This window comes from Salmo trutta, chromosome 20 (genome assembly GCF_901001165.1).
Source record: "Salmo trutta chromosome 20, fSalTru1.1, whole genome shotgun sequence".
NCBI classification, from domain to species: Eukaryota; Metazoa; Chordata; class Actinopteri; order Salmoniformes; family Salmonidae; genus Salmo; species Salmo trutta.
The window spans coordinates 1,178,578-1,205,398 of record NC_042976.1 but is presented as its reverse complement, the minus strand read 5'-3'; the positions used below and the strand labels follow the sequence as shown (position 1 = coordinate 1,205,398).

At 45.0% G+C, this 26,821-nt stretch overlaps 1 protein-coding gene across 1 annotated transcript; it reads left to right on the top strand.

Annotated features, from left to right (window-relative positions):
- The first annotated feature begins 2,135 nt into the window (after positions 1-2,135).
- Positions 2,136-25,852, top strand: marchf4b (membrane associated ring-CH-type finger 4b). Its single transcript, XM_029701988.1, has 4 exons — positions 2,136-3,250; positions 8,560-8,715; positions 10,155-10,347; positions 25,179-25,852. Exons 1-4 carry the CDS (start codon positions 2,816-2,818, stop codon positions 25,598-25,600), a joined length of 1,206 nt encoding a protein of 401 aa, XP_029557848.1. The 5' UTR covers positions 2,136-2,815; the 3' UTR covers positions 25,601-25,852.
- The last annotated feature ends 969 nt before the right edge of the window (positions 25,853-26,821 follow it).

Genomic DNA, 26,821 nt, shown 5'->3' with positions numbered 1-26,821 from the left:
GACGGGTTTATAGTAGTGGTAGTGACGGGTTATAGTAATGGTAGTGTCTGGTTATAGTAGTGGTAGTGACTGGTTATAGTTATAGTAGTGGTAGTGACTGGTTATAGTAGTGGTAGGGACTGGTTATAGTAGTGGTAGTGACTGGTTATAGTAGTGGTAGTGACTGGTTATAGTAGTGGTAGTGACTGGTTATAGTTATAGTAGTGGTAGTGACTGGTTATAGTAGTGGTAGTGACTGGTTATAGTAGTGGTAGTGACTTGTTATAGTAGTGGTAGTGTCTACAGTAGTAATGGTAGTGACTGGTTATAGTTAATGGTAGTGACTGGTTATAGTAGTGGTAGTGACTGGTTATAGTAGTGGTAGTGACTGGTTATAGTAGTGGTAGTGACTGGTTATAGTAGTGGTAGTGACTGGTTATAGTAGTGGTAGTGACTGGTTATAGTAGTGGTAGTGACTGGTTATAGTAGTGGTAGTGACTGTTTATAGTAGTGGTAGTGACTGGTTATAGTAGTGGTAGTGACTGGTTGGTAGTGGTAGTGTCTGGTTATAGTAATGGTAGTGACTGGTTATAGTTGTGGAAGTGTCTGGTTATTGTAGTGGTAGTTTCTACAGTAGTAGTGGTAGTGACTGGTTATAGTAGTGGTAGTGACTGGTTATAGTAGTAGTGGTAGTGACTGGTTATAGTAGTGGTAGTGACTGGTTATAGTAATGGTAGTGACTGGTTATAGTAGTGGTAGTGACTGGTTATAGTAGTGGCAGTGACTGGTTATAGTAGTGGCAGTGACTGGTTATAGTAATGGTAGTGACTGGTTATAGTAGTGGCAGTGACTGGTTATAGTAGTGGTAGTGACTGGTTATAGTAGTGGTAGTGACTGGTTATAGTAGTGGTAGTGACTGGTTATAGTAATGGTAGTGACTGGTTATAGTAGTGGTAGTGACTGGTTATAGTAGTTGTAGTGACTGGTTATAGTAGTGGTAGTGACTGGTTATAGTAATGGTAGTGACTGGTTATAGTAGTGGCAGTGACTGGTTATAGTATTGGTAGTGACTGGTTATAGTAGTGGTAGTGACTGGTTATAGTAGTGGTAGTGACTGGTTATAGTAGTGGTAGTGACTGGTTATAGTAGTGGTAGTGACTGGTTATAGTAGTGGTAGTGACTGGTTATAGTAATGGTAGTGTCTGGTTATAGTAGTGGTAGTGTCTGGTTATAGTAGTGGTAGTGTCTGGTTATAGTTATAGTAGTGGTAGTGACTGGTTATAGTAGTGGTAGTGTCTACAGTAGTAGTGGTAGTGACTGGTTATAGTAGTGGTAGTGACTGGTTATAGTAGTGGTAGTGACTGGTTATAGTAATGGTAGTGACTGGTTATAGTGATAGTAGTGGTAGTGACTGGTTATAGTAGTGGTAGTGACTGGTTATAGTAATGGTAGTGACTGGTTATAGTAGTGGTAGTGACTGGTTATAGTAATGGTAGTGTCTGGTTATAGTAGTGGTAGGGACTGGTTATAGTAGTGGTAGTGACTGGTTATAGTAGTGGTAGTGACTGGTTATAGTATGTAGTGACTGGTTAGTAGTGGTAGTGTCTGGTTATAGTAGTGGTAGTGTCTGGTTATAGTTATAGTAGTGGTAGTGACTGGTTATAGTGATAGTAGTGGTAGTGACTGGTTATAGTAATGGTAGTGTAATAATTCAAGTAGTAGTAGATAGATGGAAAGATTGATTGATTGATTGATTGATTGATTGGTTGGTTGGTTGGTTGGTTGAATTGGATATCCTGAACATGTGAAAGTTGGTTTGGTACCTAACTTGAATGGTTGAAGAGTTACTTGTTGGTGGGTTATTTTATGCTAATTAATGCAATGTTATATTTTTATAATTGATAAAAGAAATCCAGAGTTGTGCTTTGCCCTTAGCAAGCACGTTCCATTTGAATATTGTATCGTCTGCTCTGTTATTTGTAGGCTATGCTGGACATACCGGACCGAGATGTTGAAAGGCATGACGATGGTTAGCTTCCCCCTTTTGTTATTCTGAGCAGATTGTTCTCCCGCTCTGCATCACTCCTTGCTGTGGTGACGTGCTGTGCTTGGGAGCTGTCCCAGGAATCATGGCACTGAAACTGCAGCGTGAGCACAAAATCAGCAGCCAATGATCACACAGACAAACCACCTAACATTAGGACAGTCCGAAAGCTGGGATGAAATATTATTTATGGATACACGTGCACCGTTCTGTTCTTTAAAAAATTCGGTGTTTTTTTTCGAAAGAGACTGGTGTATATATTGAAAACTAACGACAGCTAGGCTACTGGAAGCTTTGAACAGCATGCCAACGACAGACAGAGTTTCGTTTTTTGTCTAGTTTTGGATAGTTATCTATGAACAGATATCGGATTATCATGACAGATTTTTGATACCGTTTGTGATGAATGGCACATCGATGGAAAAACTCATACAGATATTCTCAATGGTTATTCACCAGACATCAACAGTGAACCAATGGGATGATGCCTGTCTCTAGGACCACTCTGGAAGATACTGTGGGAATAGACTAATCTTTGGGGATGAAATTCTGAAAGCCTGTTTTAACTATTCGTTGATGTTCTAGCCTAAACAACCCAAATATCCAATGTATTCAGATACTTGTTTGCGCCAATGGAATATGTTATTTCTTTTGAAAAGGTACCAAGGCAGTTTGGACTTTTTTTGGGGGGGGGTAACAGATCCCGTATGTAAACATTACATTTTATTCGATGATTTGTAGAGGAACTTTTTAGCCTCATTGTCATCGCATGGTGCTGCTAATTCCTCAGTGATGCTGCGTGGTCTGGACATGCTGAAGAGCCGCTGTTGCGTCCTATTTGGTGACCTGAAGGTGCTGTTACTCCGGCCCCCGGCTCCGGTAACGGTATCGATCCCCACGACCGGACACATACCGGACAGCCACGTGGTCCCTTCAGAAGTCAGTGTAACGGACAACAACACGTTAACGGCCCATCAGGGGCAGGGGGACGTTTGGACTGCCCCACCACCGGGGGGTGCCAGCGGGCCGGAGAGAGACAGACTGGCAGGGGTCTCAGGCTGGGTTGATGCGGCAGCGACAGAGCCGTCGGAGGTATTACACTGCAGCAGCTCCTCTGATAGCTGGGCTAAGGACAAACTGGAACAGAGGTTCTCCTTGTGCAGTTATAGTGAGAGTGGCAGCATCAGGACACCTGTCTGCAGGATCTGCTTCCAGGGACCTGAAACGGTGATATTGAATAGACCTTTATTAACACAACACTGGCTTTGTTTTGCTGTTATGATCTGAGTCCTCAGGTGGCATCGCCTAAAGGGGCCAGGGTTAGGGTTGCTGTCAGAATCGTCAGCTGGTCATGTGACTGAGGAGCTTTTCATCTCAGTAAAAGGCTACTTATTCTAGAAGGTGTGACATTTTGTCTGAATTAATGGGCCTTTAGACTTTCCTTTGAGTAATAATCCTATACTGCTCCAGTACCCTCAGAATGGCTCCCCTGCAAACTGCCCCCATCTGTAAGGCATGTATGGAGAGAGCCCAAATCAGCGGGGTGGTCTGTGGTCTCTGAGGTAAACAGGGGTCACAGTATCAGTGGTCTCTGGGAAGATAAACCATCTGTCTCTCTGGTTGATTAATTAGAGACAAATAAAAACTACCAAAACAGATTATAGACTTACATTGATTGTGAAAACAAAAAAAACATAGAAGCAATTACATGCATGAGAAATCAAACCATGTTTCCCAATCGTTCACACACTGCCTGAAACAGCTCAGAACCCTGGGAAGTCGGGAAGTGTAGCTAGGACTATCTTTAGTCGTGCTATTGTTTGTCTTGGAGACGGTATCGAGTAATATGTCTCACTAGACTTTTCAGGAGGAGCATGAGAGACAATAGTGAAGGTTAAGAGAATATTTTTACATTTTAGTCATTTAGCAGACACTCTTATCCAGAGCGACTTACAGTAGTGAATGCATACATTTCATTTCATGCATTTTATTTTTTTATTTTATTTTTACTGGCCCCCCGTGGGAATCGAACCCACAACCCTGGCGTTGCACACACCATGCTGGCGTTGCACACACCATGCTGGCGTTGCACACACCATGCTGGCGTTGCACACACCATGCTGGCGTTGCACACACCATGCTGGCGTTGCACACACCATGCTGGCGTTGCACACACCATGCTGGCGTTGCACACACCAAGCTGGCGTTGCAAACACCATGCTGGCGTTGCACACACCAAGCTGGCGTTGCAAACACCAAGCTGGCGTTGCAAACACCATGCTGGCGTTGCAAACACCATGCTGGCGTTGCACACACCATGCTGGCGTTGCACACACCATGCTGGCGTTGCACACACCATGCTGGCGTTGCAAACACCATGCTGGCGTTGCACACACCATGCTGGCGTTGCACACACCATGCTGGCGTTGCACACACCAAGCGGGCGTTGCACACACCATGCTGGCGTTGCAAACACCATGCTGGCGTTGCACACACCATGCTGGCGTTGCAAACACCAAGCTGGCGTTGCAAACACCATGCTGGCGTTGCAAACACCATGCTGGCGTTGCAAACACCATGCTGGCGTTGCAAACACCATGCTGGCGTTGCACACACCATGCTGGCGTTGCAAACACCATGCTGGCGTTGCAAACACCATGCTGGCGTTGCACACACCATGCTGGCGTTGCAAACACCATGCTGGCGTTGCAAACACCAAGCTGGCGTTGCAAACACCATGCTGGCGTTGCACACACCATGCTGGCGTTGCAAACACCATGCTGGCGTTGCAAACACCAAGCTGGCGTTGCAAACACCATGCTGGCGTTGCAAACACCAAGCTGGCGTTGCAAACACCAAGCTCTACCAACTGAGCCACAGGGAAGTCAGCAGATTTCTTCTCTTTCGTCCAACTCATCATGTAATGCGAACTGGAACCCTTCCAACTCATCATGTAATGCGAACTGGAACCCTTCCAACTCATCATGTAATGCGAACTGGAACCCTTCCAACTCATCATGTAATGCGAACTGGAACCCTTCCAACTCATCATGTAATGCGAACTGGAACCCTTCCAACTCATCATGTAATGCGAACTGGAACCCTTCCAACTCATCATGTAATGCGAACTGGAACCCTTCCAACTCATCATGTAATGCGAACTGGAACCCTTCCAACTCATCATGTAATGCGAACTGGAACCCTTCCAACTCATCATGTAATGCGAACTGGAACCCTTCCAACTCATCATGTAATGCGAACTGGAACCCTTCCAACTCATCATGTAATGCGAACTGGAACCCTTCCAACTCATCATGTAATGCGAACTGGAACCCTTCCAACTCATCATGTAATGCGAACTGGAACCCTTCCAACTCATCATGTAATGCGAACTGGAACCCTTCCAACTCATCATGTAATGCGAACTGGAACCCTTTGTTCTTCACAACATCTCCCAATAAGTTCCAACTTCCTGACTTTAGTTTTCAGATTGTCCTCCTAACCGACCCAGTTGTTCTGTTCTTAGCTGGAGTGCTGCTCATTATTGGCATTTTTCTCCTGCAGTCAAGTTACAGCACTTGACACAGCTAGCGTTGCATTTCAATGGCACCCTAATACCTTTGTACTGGACTACTTATGACCAGGGCCGATAGGGAATAGGGTGCCGTTTGGGACCCCTAGTGTAAAGAATGAGAGGCGATGTGACATGAAGTGACCCTCTGAAATCGCTGGAGTTTAATAATAAATAATATGTCAAATGCAACCCCCGACACTAGAAACATTACACTGTTAAAGCTTTGAAGTGTTTTTTCTCGGACAGGAAATTGGTATTCAACACAAGCCAGAGAGGAAGCACGTAAAGAGAGGAGGGACTCTTCAAGGACACACTTCACTTAGAGGGATTCACACAGAGCTTTGTTTTATTCAGTAGTTTTCTCTCAGGTTATGTCCTAAATGGCAGCCTATTCCCTGTATAGTGCACTACTTTTGTCTAGTGTCAAAAGTATAGTGTCTCTGTATTTCCTCTGCTCTGTATTTCCTCTCTGCTCTGTATTTCCTCTCTACTCTGTATTTCCTCTGCTCTGTATTTCCTCTCTGTTCTGTATTTCCTGTCTGCTCTGTATTTCCTGTCTGCTCTGTATTTCCTGTCTGCTCTGTATTTGCTCTCTGCTCTGTATTTCCTCTCTGCTCTGTATTTCCTCTGCTCTGTATTTCCTCTCTGTTCTGTATTTCCTGTCTACTCTGTATTTCCTCTCTGCTCTGTATTTCCTCTCTGCTCTGTATTTCCTCTCTGCTCTGTATTTGCTCTCTGCTCTGTATTTCCTCTCTACTCTGTATTTCCTCTCTGCTCTGTATTTCCTGTCTGCTCTGTATTTCCTCTGCTCTGTATTTCCTCTCTACTCTATATTTCCTCTGTATTTCCTCTCTGCTCTGTATTTCCTGTCTACTCTGTATTTCCTGTCTGCTCTGTATTTCCTCTCTATGCTGTTTCTATCCATCCAGTCATCCTAGCGTGCTTGTGTGTTTCTATTCATGTCACGTCCTGACCATAGAGAGCTCTTATTTTCTATGGTAGAGTAGGTCAGGGCATGACTGTTTTTTTTCTTCTAGTTATTATTTTCTATGTGGGGTTCTAGTTTAGTTTTTCTATGTTTGGGTGATTTGTATGATTCCCAATTAGAGGCAGCTGGTAATCGTTGTCTCTAATTGGGGATCATCCTTAAGTAGCTTGTTTTTCACTTGTGGGTTATGGGATATTGTTTATGTGTAGTTTCATTGTAGTCACGGTTCGTTTATTCTTTATTTGTTTTGTATTTTTCTAAAGTTTCACTTTCTAATAAATTATGTGGAATGCTACTCACGCTGCGCCTTGGTCCGATCATTATTATAACAAACATGACAATTCATCCAGTCCCTCTAAACAAAAAAGCTATGTAATCCTGTTCAACATACAACAACAGTCAAAAGTTTGGGCACGCCTACTAATTCCATTTTTTCTTTATTTTTACTATTTTCTACATTGTAGAATAATAGTGAAGACATCAAACATATGAAATTACACATATGGAATCATGTAGTAACCAAAAAAGTGTTAAATAAATCGAAAATATATTTTATATTTGAGATTCTTCAAAGTAGCCACCCTTTGCCTTGATGGCAGCTTTGCACACGCTTGGCATTCTCTCAACCAGATTCATGATGTAGTCACCTGGAATGCATTTCAATTAACAGGTGTGCCTAGTTAAAAGATAATTTGTGGAATTTCTTTCCTTATTTTCCTTTCCTTGAGTGAATCAGTTGTGTTGTGACAAGGTAGGGGTGGTATACAGAAGATAGCCCTATTTGGTAAAAGACAAAGTCCATATTGTGGCAAGATCAGCTCAAATAGGCAAAGAGAAACGACAGTTACTTTAAGACATGAAGGTCAGTCAATCCGGAAAAATTCAAGAACTTTGAAAGTTTCTTCAAGTGCAGTCACAAAAACTATCAAGCACAATGATGAAACTGGCTCTCACGAGGACTGCCACAGGAAAGGAAGACCCAGAGTTTCCTCTGCTGCAGAGTATAAGTTCATTAGAGTTAACAGTCTCAGAAATTGCAGCCCAAATGAATCAAATGTATTTATAAAGCCCTTCTTACATCAGCTGATATCTCAAAGTGCTGTACAGAAACCCAGCCTAAAACCCCAAACAGCAAGCAATGCAGATGTAGAAGCACGGTGGCTAGGAAAAACTCCCTAGAAAGGCAGGAACCTAGGAAGAAACCTAGAGAGGAACCAGGCTATGAGGGGTGGCCAGTCCTCTTCTGGCTGTACTGGGTAGAGAGGAACCAGGCTCTGAGGGGTGGCCAGTCCTCTTCTGGCTGTGCCTGGTGGAGATTATAACAGAACATGGCCAAGATGTTCAAACATTCATAGATGACAAGCAGGTTTTTTTTTTTTTCTTCTGTACTGGTCCCCCATGGGAAACGAACCCACAATCCTGGCGTTGCAAACACCATGCTCTACCCACTGAACCACATGGGACCCAACACACCTCCAGGCTATTTGACCAAGAAGGAGAGTGATGGAGTGCTGCATCAGATGACCAGGCCTCCACAATCACCCAACCTCAACCCAACTGAGATGGTTTGGGATGAGTTGGACCGCGGAGAGAAGGAAAAGCAGCCAACAAGTGCTCAGCATATGTGGGAACTCCTTCAAAACTGTTGGAAAATCATTCCAGGTGAAATTTGTTAAGAGAATGCCAAGCGTGTACAAAGCTGTCATCAAGGCAAAGGGTGGCTACTTTGAAGAATCTCAAATATAAAATATATTTTAATTTGTTTAACACTTTTTTGGTTACTACATGATTCCATATGTGTTATATTATAGTTTTGATGTCTTCACTATTATTCTACAATGTAGAAAATAGTAACAAATAAAGAAAAACAGGTGTGTCCATACTTTATAATAATATAATTCCTCACTGTATAATGCCAGTGAGGAATTATGGGCCTTTGATTTCAACTGCAGTGTAATGTATTCTGTCCCCCAGGGGGAGCTGCTGAGCCCGTGTCGCTGTAGTGGGTCGGTCCGCTGTACCCACCAGCCCTGCCTCATCAAGTGGATCAGTGAGAGAGGATCCTGGGCCTGTGAGCTCTGCTACTACAAGTACCAGGTCATCAGCATCAGCACCAGGAACCCACTACAGGTGAGCTACCACGCCAGCAGGGCATTTAAATACACACACACACACACACACACACACACACACACACACACACACACACACACACACACACAGGTACAGACACACACACACACACACACACACACACACACACACACACACACACACACACACACACACACACACACACACACACAGGTACAGACACACACACACACACACACACACACACACACACACACACACACACACACACACACACACACACACACACACACACACACACAGGTACAGACATATACACACACACACACACACACACACACAGGTACAGACACACACACACACACACACACAGGTACAGACATATACACACACACACACACACACACACACAGGTACAGACATATACACACACACACACACACACACACATTGATGCTGTAGATAAGTGGTAGTAGAGTGGTGGCCTGAGGGCACACACTTAATCAAATCAAATCAAATTTATTCACGAAGCCCTTCTCACATCAGCTGATGTCACAAAGTGCTGTACAGAAACCCAGCCTAAAACCCCAAACTGTCACGTCCTGACCCTAGTAAGATGTTATTTTCTATGGTAGAGTAGATCAGGGCGTGATAGGGGGTGTTTTTCTATGTTTTGTATTTCTATGTTCAGGTTCTAGTTTTTGTATTTCTATGTTGGGTTTGTTTAGGATGATCTCCAATTAGAGGCAGCTGGTCCTCGTTGTCTCTAATTGGAGATCATACTTAAGTATGGGTTTTTTTCCACCTGGGTTTGTGGGAGATTAATTTTGAGTAGTGTGTTTCACCTCTGCATCACAGTGTTGTTGTTTTTTGTCATTTAGTTTATTTATGTATTGCATAGTTTCACAGTATAAATAAAATGTGGAACGACACACATGCTGCACTTTGGTCCGCTCATTCCTACGACAACCGTGACACAAACAGCAAGCAATGCAGGTGTAGAAGCACGGTGGCTAGGAAAAACTCCCTAGAAAGGCCGAAACCTAGAGAGGTGTTGAGTTGTTGTGAAATCTGTTGTGAATGTGTTGTAATGTTTTTAAAATTGTATATAACTGCCTTAATTTTGCTGGACCCCAGGAAGAGTAGCTGCTGCCTTGGCAGGAACTAATGGGGATCCATAATAAACCCCAGGAAGAATAGCTGCTGCCTTGGTAGGAACTAATGGGGATCCATAATAAACCCCAGGAAGAGTAGCTGCTGCCTTGGCAGGAACTAATGGGGATCCATAATAAACCTCAGGAAGAGTAGCTGCTGCCTTGGTAGGAACTAATGGGGATCCATAATAAACCCCAGGAAGAGTAGCTGCTGCCTTGGCAGGAACTAATGGGGATCCATAATAAACCCATTACATTTTTAAAACAAACAAGGGTGCATTTGTATTTACAGTATCTCAATCCCTCCCTTCCCTTCCTCAGTGGCAGTCCATCTCCCTGGCGGTGATAGAGAAGGTTCAGATAGCTGCAGCGCTTCTGGGGTCTATGTTCCTGGTGGCCAGTCTGTCCTGGCTGGTCTGGTCCTCCTTCAGCCCCTCAGCACGCTGGCAGAGACATGACCTGCTTTTCCAGATCTGCTACGGCATGTACGGATTCATGGACATCGTCTGCTTCGGTGAGGCTGAGCCCTATTCTAGTTTACAACCGTGGCTCACTGACAGTGAATGTAATGGATGGCAGTTGCTTGGTATTCAGATTATCTCACTCCGAAATCCCCTTAATGTATGTGAGTGGAATGCTAAAGACACTGAGAGATTGAAAGGCAGAAATGATGAATTATCAATTTGATAGATCTGTATAGGTTTGCCTACAGGTCTAATGTGACAATACTTTGTCATTATATAATGATTTAGTTCGTCTGGGGTTTAATCCTTTACTCCAGAGGTAGGCAGCTCAGTTCCTGGAGTGCCTCAGGAACTGTAGGATTTTGTTCCCACCAGGCATCATCATTGATCAGCTCAGTGATTGACTAAATTTGACACCCCTGGTCTTTCGGGTTCAATCAAAAACATGAAGTGGCCCTCCAGGACCAGGTTTGTCTACCCCTGATTTAGGACCAGGTTTGTCTACCCCTGATGTAGGACCAGGTTTGTCTACCCCTGATGTAGGACCAGGTTTGTCTACCCCTGATTTAGGACTAGGGTTGTCTACCCCTGATGAAGACAGTGCCTGTGATCCTCCAGGACTAGGGTTGTCTACCCCTGATTTAGGACCAGGGTTGTCTACCCCTGATTTAGGACCAGGGTTGTCTACCCCTGATGTAGGACCAGGGTAGTCTAACTCTGATGTACTTTGTTGAGTCTTTAGTTTTAAACATACTGTAACTTATTCCTTTCTGCAGATAAATTCATCCTCTGCAGTGTTTTATATACACTGACTAGAGTCATTGTTAGGTCTGGAGAGTGTGAGTCTGTCTGATAGATGACTGACTAGAGTCCTTGGCAGGCTCAGGGCAGGCAGAATGATCAAAACCGGGATAACTAGAAAACAGGGCACGAGAAAACAGGAGTTCGAAAAACACGCTGGTAGGCTTGACGAGACAAGACGAACTGGCAACAGACAAACAGAGAACACGGGTATAAATGCACAGGGGATAATGGGGAAGATGGGCGACACCTGGAGGGGGGTGGAGACAAGCACAAAGACAGGTGAAACAGATCAGGGTGTGACAGAGAGAGTATAGAGCTGTGGAGTCCTTAACTCTGCTCTCTTTAGCTACAGTGCCTTGCAAAAGTATTCATCCTCCTTGGCGTTTTTCCTATTTTGTTGCATTACAACCTGTAGTTTAAATAGATTTTTATTTGGATTTCATGTAATGGACATACACAAAATAGTCCAAATTGGTGAAGTGAAATGAAAAAAACAACTAAATGAAAATAATGGAAAAGTTGTGTGTGCATACTGTATGTATTCACCCCTTTTGCTATGAAGCCCCTAAATAAGATCTGGTGCCACCAATTACCTTCAGAAGTCACATAATTAGTTAAATAAAGTCCACCTGTGTGAAATTTGTGTCACATGATCTATATGTACACCTGTTCTGAAAGGCCCCAGAGTCTGCAACATCACTAAGCAAGGGGCACCACCAAGCATGTGACACCATGAAGACCAAGGAGCTCTCCAAACATGTCATGGACAAAGCTGTGGAGAAGTACAGATCAGGGTTGGGTTATAAAAAAATATCCTAAACTTTGAACATCCCACGGAGCACCATTAAATCCATTATTAAAAAATTGAAAGAATATGGCACCACAACAAACCTGCCAAGAGAGGGCCGCCCACCAAAACTCATGGACTAGGCAAGGAGGGTATTATTCAGAGAGGCAACAAAGAGATCAAAGATAACCCTGAAGGAGCTGCAAAGCTCCACAGCGGAGATTGGAGTATCTGTCCATAGGATCACTTTAAGCCGTACACTCCACAGAGCTAGGCTTTACAGAAGAGTGGCCAGAATTAAAGAAAAAAAATAAGCCAACACATTTGGTGTTTGCCAAAAGGCATGCTGGAGACTCCCCAAACAAATGGAAGAAGGTACTCTGGTCAAATGAGACTAAAATTGATATTTTTGGCCATCAAGGAAAACGCTAAGTCTGGCACAAATCCAACACCTCTCATCACCCCGAAAACACTATCCCCACAGTGAAGCATGGCGGTGGCAGCATCATGCTGTGGGGGATGTTTTTCATCGGCAGGGACTGGGAAAATGGTCAGAATTGAAGGAATGATGGATGGCGCTAAATACAGGGAAATTCTTGAGGGAAACCTGTGTCAGTCTTCCAGAGGTTTGAGACTGGGATGGAGGTTCACCTTCCAGCAGGACAATGACCCTAAACATACTGCTAAAGCAACACTCGAGTGGTTTAAGGGGAAACATTTAAATGTCTTGGAATGGCCTAGTCAAAGCCCAGACCTCAATACAATTGAGAATCTGTGGTATGACTTAAAGATTGCTGTACACCAGCAGGAACCCATCAAACTTGAAGGAGTTGGAGCAGTTTTGCCTTGAAGAATGGGCAAAAATCCCAGTGGCTGGATGTGCCAAGCTTAAAGAGACATATCCAAGAGACTTGCAGCTGTAATTGCTGCAAAATTTGCCTCTATAAAGTATTGACCTTGGGGGGGTGAATAGTTATGTACGCTCAAGTTGAGTTTTTTGTCTTATTCCTTGTTTGTTTCACAATAAAAAATATTTTGAATCTTCAAGGTGCTAGCCATGTTGTGTAAATCAAATGATACAACCCCCCCCCCAAAACATCAATTTTAATTCCAGTTTGGTTTATATTCACGTTTAATAATACTGATACTTGTTACACATTAGTGGGTCCTGTCTAGTTCTTTCTGCAAGCGGTTCAATTGTCAGTACAAACAGGAAGAGGAGAGGGGACATCCCTGTCTCGTGACGCTTTCTAAAGCAATTTCATTAGATAATGTATTATTTATGTATATTTCTGCTTTGGAATATTTATCTAATATTTTTATTAAATATATTATTTCAGCTGGAAAGTTGAAGACTTCTGACGTTTTGAATAGAAAAGGCCTTTCAAAAAGGTTGAAAGGTTGAAATAATAATAAATAACAGACATTATTGCTAAATCTACATCTTGTTTTTTAGCATACTATATTATACTGAAACATGTTCTTGTATTTGTTTGTAATTGTCTATTTTTAATAAACCCCGCTTGATTAATATGTATCAAGTCTGGTAAGACTTTTGCTACTCTGCTGCTTATGAGTTTTGTTATTATTTTATTGTCACAATTTATTAAACGTATTGGTCTGTAATCAGCAGTGGATTCTGCAGATTTTCCTGGTTTTTAATTTTAATAAATAGCGGCGGTACTTTGTCCCAGAATGTTAAATATAATTCTACTGGAAAGACGTCCAAACCTGGTCCTTTTCTCCAAATGTTTCAGCAGTGTCTAATATTTATTTTTGGGTGATTTCTATTTTTAGTGATTCTTTTTTTGTCTGCTGATAGTTGCTTCAGGGTTGTCCAGTCTAAGAATCAGTTCAACTGTTGTTTGATTCTTATTGTTTTTCATGGTAGATTTTAAAATTGTCATTAATCGCATGTTTCTAATGAAAGCATTTGTATCATTTGGCTCCCGAGTGACGCAGCGGTCTAAGGCACTGCATCTCAGTGCTAGAGGCATCACTACAGACCCTGGTTCGATTCCAAGCTGTATCACAACCGGCCATGATTAGGAGTCCCATAGGGCGGCACACAATTGGCCCAGCGTCGTCTGGGTTAGGGTTTGGCCGGGGTAGGTCGTCATTGTAAATAAGAATTTGTTCTTAACTGACTTGCCTGGTTAAATAAAGGTTAAATAAATTAAAAATAAAACATATTTAAAAATTATACTAACTTTGGCATGTATTAGTTTTGTGAGGGCTACAAGGTGTTTACTAGGTTTATTTGACATTAAATTGTATGCTTTATTTGAGTTTAACCTGTAGTTCAAAAGTAAAAGATCATATTCCTGCTTAAGTTTAGAAATTGTATTTTCTTCTTTACCTTGTAAATACTTTAAATGGGCTTTTTCTAAGATAGTGATTTTCTTTTTCTTTAATTTAAATTTCAGATTTTACTTTTGCTAAGTAAGAGATTAGAATTCCCCTAATGTAAACGTTAAAGGCCAAAAATCCCAGCAGTAAAATTTGATTTAAAAAAACAGATAAAAATACACCGTATGGAACAGAAGGGACTGTGAAGAGACATGGGCACAGACACAATAACACACACACGGGCGCTAGCACACACACACACATATTGTAATATTGTTGTGTGGTGGTATCAAACATTTTGTGTTGTAGATATGTAGTGGTGTAATAATGTTATATCATGTCCTGTTTTATCTTTTGTATTATATGTGATGTAAGTGCCTTGATGTGTTTGGAGCCCAGGAAGAGTAGCTGCTGCCTTGACAGGAACTAATGGGGATCCATAATAAACCACAGGAAGAGTAGCTGCTGCCTTGGCAGGAACTAATGGAGATCCATAATAAACCCCAGGAAGAGTAGCTGCTGCCTTGACAGGAACTAACTGCTGACAATCTCTTTAAATGTTTACGAATCGTCTGCTTTTTTTGAGCCATCATGGTGCCTGTGTACATTCCATGTGATAAGTTGTATTTTGTTGGTCTTTACTTAGAATCAAAGTTAACCTACTTCGTTCCATCTATCATTGAAGAACCCGATAAAACATTTTAGCAGACGTATCATATGAAGGCGGTGGACATCCCATGGATATTGGAGAACCATAGGATGAATACATAGTTATTGTATACATTACATAAATAACACGTGTGAACGTGTTAGGCTGAGCAGACATTTAATCAGAGATCGCACAAAAAAACATTATGTTTCTCTCCTAATGTACCAAAAGCCTGGGGATTATGTCATTGTAAATACACTGGAGAAGGACTGCCACTTAAGTACTGTGGTCAGTCTGTAAAACCTTGTGAATTAAATTAAAGTATAGTGGCTGGTGGGCTCTACTTCGGAGAGTGGATCCACCGAAAGACCGAAGTGAGATGAGTGGAAGCACCACCCATACTTCAGAGAAGTGTCTGATGCCTTCCCAGCCCCCTCTCCCAGCCCCCTCTCCCAGCCACCCCTCCCAGCCACCCCTCCCAGTCACCTCTCCCAGCCCCCTCTCCCAGCCCCCTCTCCCAGCCCCCTCTCCCAGCCCCCCCTCCCAGCCCCCTCTCCCAGCCCCCTCTCCCAGCCCCCTCTCCCAGCCCCCTCCCCCAATCTCTCTCCCAGTCACCCCTCTCCCAGCCCCCTCTCCCAGCCCCCTCTCCCAGCCCCCTCTCCCAGTCACCCTTCCCAGCCCCCTCTCCCAGCCCCCCCTCCCAGCCCCCTCTCCCATCCCCTCTCCCAGTCACCCTTCCCAGCCCCCTCTCCCAGCCCCCCCTCCCAGCCCCCTCTCTCAGCCCCCCCTCCCAGCCCCCTCTCCCAGCCACCTCTCTCAGCCCCCCCTCCCAGCCCCCTCTCCCAGCCACCCCTCCCAGCCCCCTCTCCCAGCCCCCTCTCCCAGTCACCCCTCCCAGCCCCCTCTCCCAGCCACCCCTCCCAGCCCCCTCTCCCAGCCCCCTCTCCCAGCCCCCTCTCCCAGCCCCCCCTCCCAGCCCCCTCTCCCAGCCCCCCCTCTCAGCCCCCTCTCCCAGCCCCCCCTCCCAGCCCCCTCTCCCAGCCCCCTCTCCCAGCCCCCCCTCCCAGCCCCCTCTCCCAGCCCCCTCTCCCATCCCCCTCTCCCAGCCCCCTCTCCCAGCCCCCTCTCCCAGCCCCCTCTCCCAGTCACCCCTCCCAGCCCCCTCTCCCAGCCCCCTCTCTCAGCCCCCTCTCCCAGTCACCTCTCCCAGCCCCCTCTCCCAGCCCCCTCTCCCAGCCACCCCTCCCAGCCCCCCCTCCCAGCCCCCCCTCCCAGTCACCCCTCCCAGCCCCCTCTCCCATTCCCCTCTCCCAGCCCCCTCTCCCAGCCCCTCTCTCAGCCCCCTCTCTCAGCCCCCTCTCTCAGCCCCCTCTCCCAGTCACCTCTCCCAGCCCACTCTCCCAGCCCCCTCTCCCAGCCACCCCTCCCAGTCACCTCTCCCAGCCCCCTCTCCCAGTCACCCCTCCCAGCCCCCCCTCCCAGCCACCCCTCCCAGCCCCCTCTCCCAGCCCCCTCTCCCAGCCACCCCTCCGAGCCCCCCCTCCCAGCCCCCTCTCCCAGCCCCCTCTCCCAGCCACCCCTCCCAGCCCCCCCTCCCATCCCCCTCTCCCAGCTCCCCCTCCCAGCCACCCCTCCCCAGCCCCCTCTCCCAGCCACCCCTCCCAGCCCCCCCTCCCATCCCCCTCTCCCAGCCCCCCCTCCCAGCCACCCCTCTCCCAGCCACCCCTCCCAGCCCCCTCTCCCAGCCCCCTCTCCCAGCCACCCCTCCCAGCCCCCCCTCCCATCCCCCTCTCCCAGCCCCCCCTCCCAGCCACCCCTCCCCCAGCCCCCTCTCCCAGCCCCCCCTCCCATCCCCCTCTCCCAGCCCCCCCTCCCAGCCACCCCTCCCCCAGCCCCCTCTCCCAGCCACCCCTCCCAGCCCCCTCTCCCAGCCCCCTCTCCCAGCCACCCCTCCCAGCCCCCCCTCCCATTCCCCTCTCCCAGCCCCCTCTCCCAGCCCCCCCTCCCAGCCACCCCTCCCAGCCACCCCTCTCCCAGCCCCCTCTCCCAGCCCCCTCTCTCAGCCCCCCCTCCCAGCCCCCCCTCTCAGCCCCCCCTCCCAGCCACCCCTCCCAGCCCCCTCTCCCAGCCCCCTCTCCCAGCCCCCTCTCTCAGCCCCCCCTCCCAGCCCCCTCTCTCAGCCCCCCCTCCCAGCCATCCCTCCCAGCCCCCTCTCCCAGCCACCCCTCCCAGCCCCCCTCCCAGCCCCCTCTCCCTCATCCTTGCCCATCCAAGCCAAGCCAAGCTTGTCCCAACCTTCCATCCTTGCCCACCCAAACCAAGCCAAGCCAAGCTTGTCCCAACCTTCCATCCTTGCCCATCCTTGCCCACCCAAGCCAAGCAAAGCTTGTCCCAACCTCCCATCCTTGCCCACCCAAGCCAAGCCAAGCTTGTCCCAATCTTCCATCCTTGCCCACCCAAGTCAAGCCAAGCTTGTCCCAATCTTCCATCCTTGCCCATCCTTGCCCACCCAAGCCAAGCCAAGCTTGTCCCAACCTCCATCTTTGGCCACCCTTCCTACCTCGCAGACACACTTGCACCCATCCATACATCAACATCTTGGTCCATTCTCCTTCATTCACATCAAACGTATACCCTATGCATCCACACACCTATTCTCTCCCACCCTCCTACACATATAGTGCCCTCTGTAATTATTAGGACAGTGAAGCATTTATTTGTTCTTTTGGCTCTGTACTCAAAGATTTTGGATATGAAATCCAATAATGACTATGAGGTTAAAGTGCAGGCTGTCAGCTTTAATTTGAGTGTATTTTCATCCATATCGGGTGAGCCGTTTAGAAATGACAGCACTGTTTGCACGTAGTCCCCCTATTTTAGGGGAACAAAAGTATTGGGACAAATTCACTTATGTGTATTAAAGTAGTAAAAAGCCCCATATTCATAGCAGCAATGACAAATGTGTTGGATGCATTTAAAAAGCCCCATATTCATAGCACGCAATGACACATGTGTTGGATGCATTTAAAAAGCCCCATATTCATAGCAGCAATGACAAATGTGTTGGATGCATTTAAAAAGCCCCATATTCATAGCACGCAATGACAAATGTGTTGGATGCATTTAAAAAGCCCCATATTCATAGCACGCAATGACAAATGTGTTGGATGCATTTAAAAAGCCCCATATTCATAGCACGCAATGACAAATGTGTTGGATGCATTTGCTGTTTGTTTTGGTTTTGTTTCAGATTATTTTGTGCCCAATAGAAATTAATGGTAAGTAATGTATTGTGTCATTTTTATTGTAAATGAGATTAGAATATGTTTCTAAACACTTCTACATTAATGTGGACGTTACCATGATTACAGAAAGTTAGAAGCAGAAATATCATATTGCCCGTTAAAGGTTTTGGTTTTTCCATTTATGTTTTGAGGTTGGACTATAAGTGATAAAAAGAAAGAGAGTCGCATACCCCATATATTAACTCCCTGTAATTTATTGGGTGAATCACCAACGTTTTGGCATCACTGTGCCTTCTTTAACGTGTTAGCTCGTAGGGCGCTCTAATTGGTGGCACCTTGTTAGTTGATATGTGTTACTGGTCGCCATTTCGTTAGTGGGAAGATGTTTCACCTGTACTAGAGCCCATGTGCTATTTAAGAGTGTCTGGCCCAGTGCTTCAACTGTGGAGGGTTAACTCCTCTAGTTGTCTTGATAGATGTGGAGGGTTTAACTCCTTTAGTTGTCTTGATAGATGTGGAGGGTCAACTCCTTTAGTTGTCTTGATAGATGTGGAGGGTCTAGACCTTTAGTTGTCTGGATAGATGTGGAGGGTTAACTCCTTTAGTTGTCTGGATAGATGTGGAGGGTTAACTCCTTTAGTTGTCTTGATAGATGTGGAGGGTCGACTCCTTTAGTTGGCTGGATAGATGTGGAGGGTTTAACTCCCTTAGTTGGCTGGATAGATGTGGAGGGTTAACTCCTTTAGTTGGCGTGCCCCATTTTGATTTCTAGACAAACAATCCTTTATCTGATTTCCCTGGTTTCGTTTTGCTCCACCTTTTAAGTTTACTTCCTGTCTTAGTTTGGTGTGGGTTTTCATTTTATTTGCCTGTTCATGGTAAATGTAGTGGGTCTCATGCTGGGTGTCTTTTAGGTCCCAGTTGTTGTTGCTAGTCAACTTTCAGTGGACCCCCCCCATGAGTATCTTTCAGAACCCCTCCTAAAACCCCACCTGTTTCGTTTTGGTTGTTGTCAGTGACTCTTTGATAGTCGCCCTTTCTGTTTAGTGACACTTTTTTGTTTTCTTGCTGGGGACCGTAACACCCCTCAAAAAATGCTAACCCCCCCTATTATTGTAATGGTGAGAGGTTAGCATTGGGGGGAGGGGAATATAATATTGTCTCAATTTACGATAAACTGGTCTTAAGTATCACTATGTAGCCTACGTTGTGTTTATAACTTTTTCCCACTGTCCTCTTCTCAGTGCAGGAACTCTCCTCTGTCCACGTAGGTCTCCCTTCCTCGTAGTTTGTAGGCATTCAGCTTGGTTAGGGCTTCATTGGCTTTCCCTTCCATACCCATAGCACTGCCGGGAGGCGGAGCTGAGATTGTGACTGTCTGATTGGAATGTATTCTTTGCTTCTTTTTCTCAGTTTAGCAGATAGGTCCTGGATGACTCGAATGGTCTGGCCTTGGATTTTGATCTCCTTTCCCCCTTGTGCCTTCAGAATGTTGACTTTGGTTTGATAGTTCCCTAGTTTGAAGGTGACAGCGGGTATTTAGCGTTCTTCTGTTTCACGTCGATCCTGTGGAATTGTTCCAGATCTTCTGGTGATAAACCCACGTCAAGTTCCTCTATCACTTCGACAAAGTAAAAGGTCTCCTTTTTCCTTGTCTTCCAGACTGGCCTCATAGACCAGACAAAAGAAACTAAACGTATATCTGGGACACTCAAATTAGTATGCTATGTTACGTTTGTTATGGTTATATAAGACTGACGTTTACTTAAGGCAAAAGCGAAAGTAGGGTGGTTCGTTGAGGTGGATGGAAGCGCGTATAACGCAAAAGTCTAGCGACCTAAAGGTTGCATGTTGGAATCTCGTCACGGACAACTTTAGCATTTGAGCTAATTAGCAACTTTATGACTACTTACTACTTTTTAGCTACTTTGCAACTACTTAGCATGTTAGCTAACCCTTCCCCTAACCCCAACCTTAACCCTTTAAGCAAAACTTTCTTAACCTTAACCTCTCTGGGCTACCCACTCAACAGCCAGTTGAATCCTGTGGCGGGTTATTCAAAAACCTTCGAATTGCTATTACTTCAATTTCTGAAACATATGACTATTTTACAGCTATTTAAAGACAAGACTCTCGTTAATCTAACCACACTGTCCGATTTCAAAAAGGCTTTGCGGTGAAAACATAGATTATAATAATCTGAGGACAACGTCTCGCAAACACAAACATTAGTAGCATTTCCCAACCAAGCATTAGCGTCACTAAAGTCAGAAATAGCAATAAAATAATCAATTACCTTTGAAGATCTTCTTCTTTTGGTGATACAAAAGGCCCAATCTTCACAATAAATGGTCGTTTGTTCTATCAAATCCATTTTTATAGCATAACACGAAACATTTCCTAACCAGCTAGTGTCATGAATTCTGATTCCTTCAACTTTCGACGAAGCATTCGATGTAATTACTCCCGCTAAACTGATGTTTATCCAGTCATGGTTGGCTTTGTTGCAATCTCCTGTTTGCTAGTAACACAACCATACTTGATTGTTCTTTTTGCGGGACGTATTGACCGAAAATACCTGATTGGAACACACCTAACAATGACTTCATTGCGCGCCAATGATATGACCAGTGCTTCTTTGATTGACTGTATTTCGGACCAATCACCACTGATTGTCTTGAAATCTAGCTTGGCAGATAGCCAATGAGCTAAGGTAAACGGCAGTATGAAATGGTAATACCCGGAATGACCAGCTCTTGAACGAAAGCCGAGCGTAACACAGCCATTCGCCATTGAAACTTCCAGCCACAGGAGCCACATCTGTTTGCGCGCAGCAGTTTTGAGTCGAGATATTTTCCAGCTGTTATCGTTAAAATTATGGCTAGTAAATCTGTAAAATCAAAGGCTAAGTTCAGGTATACAGATGTACATGACATAATTGATGAAATAGATAGAGATAGTGAAACCGAGTTAGTTGAAGAAGAATCAGATTCTGAGTCAACTGTCGACTCCGAATTTGAGGAAATGTTTTTGCATGGAAAGGACGCGATTTTGGACGGGTTAGTACCTCTCATGCCGTTGTTTGAAATTAATAATATCAAATGTTATTCTTTTGAGTTGTTTGGAGATATATATATATTATTTTGTATTTATTTATTTGCCATATATATGTAATGAACTGTGTGAAGTACACATGGCTAAACATTATGAGTGCGTGTCTGTGTCTGTATATATTAGATACATACCATACGAAACATGTCATACTAAATTAACTGTCTGCAATTTACGTACAGAATAATACGAAATGCTCTGAGACCAGGTTGCGTCAATATTCTCAAGGACATTGTTCTGATGTTTCGTCTCATTCTGTTTTCTTGCTGGTCCAATTCATCTTCTAAAGTTTGAAAATTTGTTTCCTAAATGCTAATTTTGTTGCCTTGTTCATTCATGTTCACACCTTGTTTTGTGCATTTATGATACGATAGCCTCTACTGTCTTTTAGAGCTATTTTTTTTAACAGATTGTAGCAAGTTGTTGTGAGCGTTGGACGTATTAGCTGTGTTTTACCGGATAGCATTTAGCTGTTCATTACTCTCGTCTCCAAGTGGCTCTTTGTCTTTTCCTGTTGGGGAAGCCATGGCTTGTTGGATTATTTTCTCTGCGCTGTTGTACAAAACTAATCACTCACGCTCTCCCAGTTACGCGAGGAGATGTTGATTTATCAAGTTGAGTCTTGATTTCAACTTTGTCTGGTTTCTGCATATAACCACAGTTGTGTTGGTACACACAGAGCTACTCACTCCCCATGCATCAACAACCAATCACACAGAGCTACTCACTCCCCATGCATCAACAACCAATCAGACAGAGCTACTCTCTCCCCATGCATCAACAACCAATCAGACAGAGCTACTCTCTCCCCATGCATCAACAACCAATCACACAGAGCTACTCTCTCCCCATGCATCAACAACCAATCACACAGAGCTACTCTCTCCCCATGCATCAACAACCAATCACACAGAGCTACTCACTCCCCATGCATCAACAACCAATCACACAGAGCTACTCTCTCCCCATGCATCAACAACCAATCACACAGAGCTACTCTCTCCCCATGCATCAACAACCAATCACACAGAGCTACTCTCTCCCCATGCATCAACAACCAATCACACAGAGCTACTCTCTCCCCATGCATCAACAACCAATCACACAGAGCTACTCTCTCCCCATGCATCAACAACCAATCACACAGAGCTACTCACTCCCCATGCATCAACAACCAATCACACAGAGCTACTCTCTCCCCAATGCATCAACAACCAATCACACAGAGCTACTCACTCCCCATGCATCAACAACCAATCACACAGAGCTACTCTCTCCCCATGCATCAACAACCAATCACACAGAGCTACTCTCTCCCCATGCATCAACAACCAATCACACAGAGCTACTCTCTCCCCATGCATCAACAACCAATCACACAGAGCTACTCTCTCCCCATGCATCAACAACCAATCACACAGAGCTACTCACTCCCCAATGCATCAACAACCAATCAGACAGAGCTACTCACTCCCCATGCATCAACAACCAATCACACAGAGCTACTCTCTCCCCATGCATCAACAACCAATCACACAGAGCTACTCTCTCCCCAATGCATCAACAACCAATCACACAGAGCTACTCTCTCCCCATGCATCAACAACCAATCACACAGAGCTACTCACTCCCCATGCATCAACAACCAATCACACAGAGCTACTCTCTCCCCAATGCATCAACAACCAATCACACAGAGCTACTCACTCCCCATGCATCAACAACCAATCACACAGAGCTACTCTCTCCCCAACGCATCAACAACCAATCAGACAGAGCTACTCACTCCCCATGCATCAACAACCAATCACACAGAGCTACTCTCTCCCCAATGCATCAACAACCAATCAGACAGAGCTACTCTCTCCCCATGCATCAACAACCAATCACACAGAGCTACTCTCTCCCCATGCATCAACAACCAATCACACAGAGCTACTCACTCCCCATGCATCAACAACCAATCACACAGAGCTACTCACTCCCCATGCATCAACAACCAATCAGACAGAGCTACTCTCTCCCCATGCATCAACAACCAATCAGACAGAGCTACTCACTCCCCATGCATCAACAACCAATCAGACAGAGCTACTCTCTCCCCAATGCATCAACAACCAATCAGACAGAGCTACTCTCTCCCCAAAGCATCAACAACCAATCAGACAGAGCTACTCACACCCCAATGCATCAACAACCAATCACACAGAGCTACTCACTCCCCATGCATCAACAACCAATCAGACAGAGCTACTCTCTCCCCAATGCATCAACAACCAATCAGACAGAGCTACTCTCTCCCCAAAGCATCAACAACCAATCAGACAGAGCTACTCACACCCCAATGCATCAACAACCAATCACACAGAGCTACTCACTCCCCATGCATCAACAACCAATCAGACAGAGCTACTCTCTCCCCAATGCATCAACAACCAATCAGACAGAGCTACTCTCTCCCCAAAGCATCAACAACCAATCAGACAGAGCTACTCTCTCCCCAACGCATCAACAACCAATCAGACAGAGCTACTCATGCCCCAATGCATCAACAACCAATCAGACAGAGCTACTCACGCCCCAAAGTATCAACAACCAATCAGACAGAGCTACTCACGCCCCAATGCATCAACAACCAATCAGACAGAGCTACTCACTCCCCAATGTATCAACATTCTGATGATGTATCTGTAAGCCCTTTGAACAACTGAGACCAGGTATTATCGGGAAACCCTCTGTACGAATGTTTCACCTGTGGAAATCCCAGAACACAAATGTTTGCATGTCTCACTCACTGTCACAAACAGCGTAATAGTATCATATTTATAATGTCTTATGGGAAGGTGTATGGATCAAATCAGAACCATTTACTTCATATGTGTCTAGATTTCTCTCTGTAGTAAGACTCTATGTAGTAAGACTCTATGTAGTAAGACTCTGTAGTAAGACTCTGTGTAGTAAGACTCTATGTAGTAAGACTCTGTAGTAAGACTCTGTGTAGTAAGACTCTGTAGTAAGACTCTGTAGTAAGACTCTGTGTAGTAAGACTCTGTAGTAAGACTCTGTAGTAAGACTCTGTGTAGTAAGACTCTGTAGTAAGACTCTGTAGTAAGACTCTGTGTAGTAAGACTCTGTAGTAAGACTCTGTGTAGTAAGACTCTGTAGTAAGACTCTGTGTAGTAAGACTCTGTGTAGTAAGACTCTGTGTAGTAAGACTCTGTGTAGTAAGACTCTCTGTAGTAAGACTATGTAGTAAGACTCTGTAGTAAGACTCTGTAGTAAGACTCTGTGTAGTAAGACTATGTAGTAAGACTCTGTAGTAAGACTCTGTAGTAAGACTATGTAATAAGACTCTATGTAGTAAGACTATGTAGTAAGACTCTATGTAGTAAGACTGTGTAGTAAGACTGTGTAGTAAGACTGTGTAGTAAGACTCTGTAGTAAGACTCTATGTAGTAAGACTATGTAGTAAGACTCTGTGTAGTAAGACTCTGTGTAGTAAGACTCTGTGTAGTAAGACTCTGTGTAGTAAGACTATGTAATAAGACTCTGTTGTAAGACTCTGTTGTAAGACTCTATGTAATACGACTATGTAATAAGACTCTATGTAGTAAGACTCTGTAGTAAGACTCTGTGTAGTAAGACTCTGTGTAGTAAGACTCTGTGTAGTAAGACTCTGTGTAGTAAGACTCTGCAGTAAGACTCTGTAGTAAGACTCTGTAGTAAGACTCTGTAGTAAGACTCTGTGTACTAAGACTCTGTGTAGTAAGACTCTGTAGTAAGACTCTGTAGTAAGACTCTGTAGTAAGACTCTGTGTAGTAAGACTCTATGTAGTAAGACTCTATGTAGTAAGACTCTGTGTAGTAAGACTTTATGTAGATTGTTTATTGCAGGATTATCTGACTAATATCCATATCTCTTATCTTTCGCTGCAGCTCTAATCATCCATGAAGGACCTTCAGTGTTCCGTATCTTTAACCGGTGGCAGGCTGTCAACCAGCAGTGGAAGGTTCTCAACTACGACAAGACCACTGACAGTGAGGACCTGAAGACAGCAGCCACGGTGCGGACTCTCTCTCAGCCTCAGTCTAGCCAGAGAAACCAGCTTGGGACAGGACTAGGTCTATCCTCCGCTGCTGCCGCCACGGCCCCGAACTTAGCTACAGCATCACCGGCCGCAGGGATAGGGCTGATCACACAGGGCTCCACTGAGCAGGCCAGTGGGACAGCTGGACCAGACCAACACTGTGCTGCCTACAATATCCTCCAGCTCCTCAGCCACCTGAGGCAGCCAGAGGCCCACGGCCACCCCAGCCACAGCACCCGGGAGCTGGTCATGAGAGTCACTACAGTCTGAGGCTCTGACTGAGGCCTTGTCAGGGAAGAGATTTCACCTTGAAATGGAAGGCCTTGGTCTAAAAGGACCAACAATGTTTAAAATACATCGTCGATGACCTTAAAGACAGTTTGAAATGTACTGGTCCAACTCAAGGTGTCATACAAAAAAAATGTGGGGGGGTGTCTATGTCTATAGTAAAGCCTTTTTGTGGGGAAAAAACTCATTCTGATTGGCTGGGCCTGGCTCCCAGTGGGTGGGTCTATGCCCTCCAAGACCCACCCATGGCTGCGCCCCTGCCCAGTCATGTGAAATCCATAGATTAGGGCCTAATACATTTATTTCAATTGACTGATTTCCTTATATGAAGTGTAACTCTGTAAAATCTTTGAAATTGTTGCATGTTAGCGTTCCTATTTTTTGTTCAGTATATTAGACTGGAGTGGATGAACATGGGCAGGTAGTCTACAGGAGACTCTACAGGAGACTCTACAGGAGACTCTACAGGAGACTCTACAGGAGACTACAGGAGACTACAGGAGACTCTACAGGAGACTACAGGAGACTACAGGAGACTACAGGAGACTCCACATGAGACTACAGGAGACTCTACAGGAGACTCTACAGGAGATTACAGGAGACTCTAGAGGAGACTACAGGAGACTCCACAGGAGACTCTACAGGAGACTCTACAGGAGACTACAGGAGACTCTACAGGAGACTCTACAGGAGACTACAGGAGACTACAGGAGACTACAGGAGACTCTACAGGAGACTCCACAGGAGACTACAGGAGACTACAGGAGACTCTACAGGAGACTCTACAGGAGACTCTACAGGAGACTCTACAGGAGACTCTTCAGGAGACTACAGGAGATTACAGGAGACTCTACAGGAGACTACAGGAGACTCTACAGGAGACTACAGGAGACTTTTGAAGTAGCTTCATCATATTAAAACATTGTGACAGGTTGTGTTTATGGCACACACAAATGCTAATACATTTCATTTTAAAAGTTAAATGACACATATTTAGGCTATATTGAAGCATTATTCAAACTACATTTTCACTGCAGTTTACGGTCTAGAGTAGAATTGTACTCACTAGAAAACAATAATGCAATATGCATTGTATTGTGGTGCTGCAGTTGGTCGAATCGGTGCAGCCTGCACATGAATTCATTCAAAAACCTATTTTTTAAGAGGCTAAAATCATGATTTGGTCAAACAGTAAAGTACATT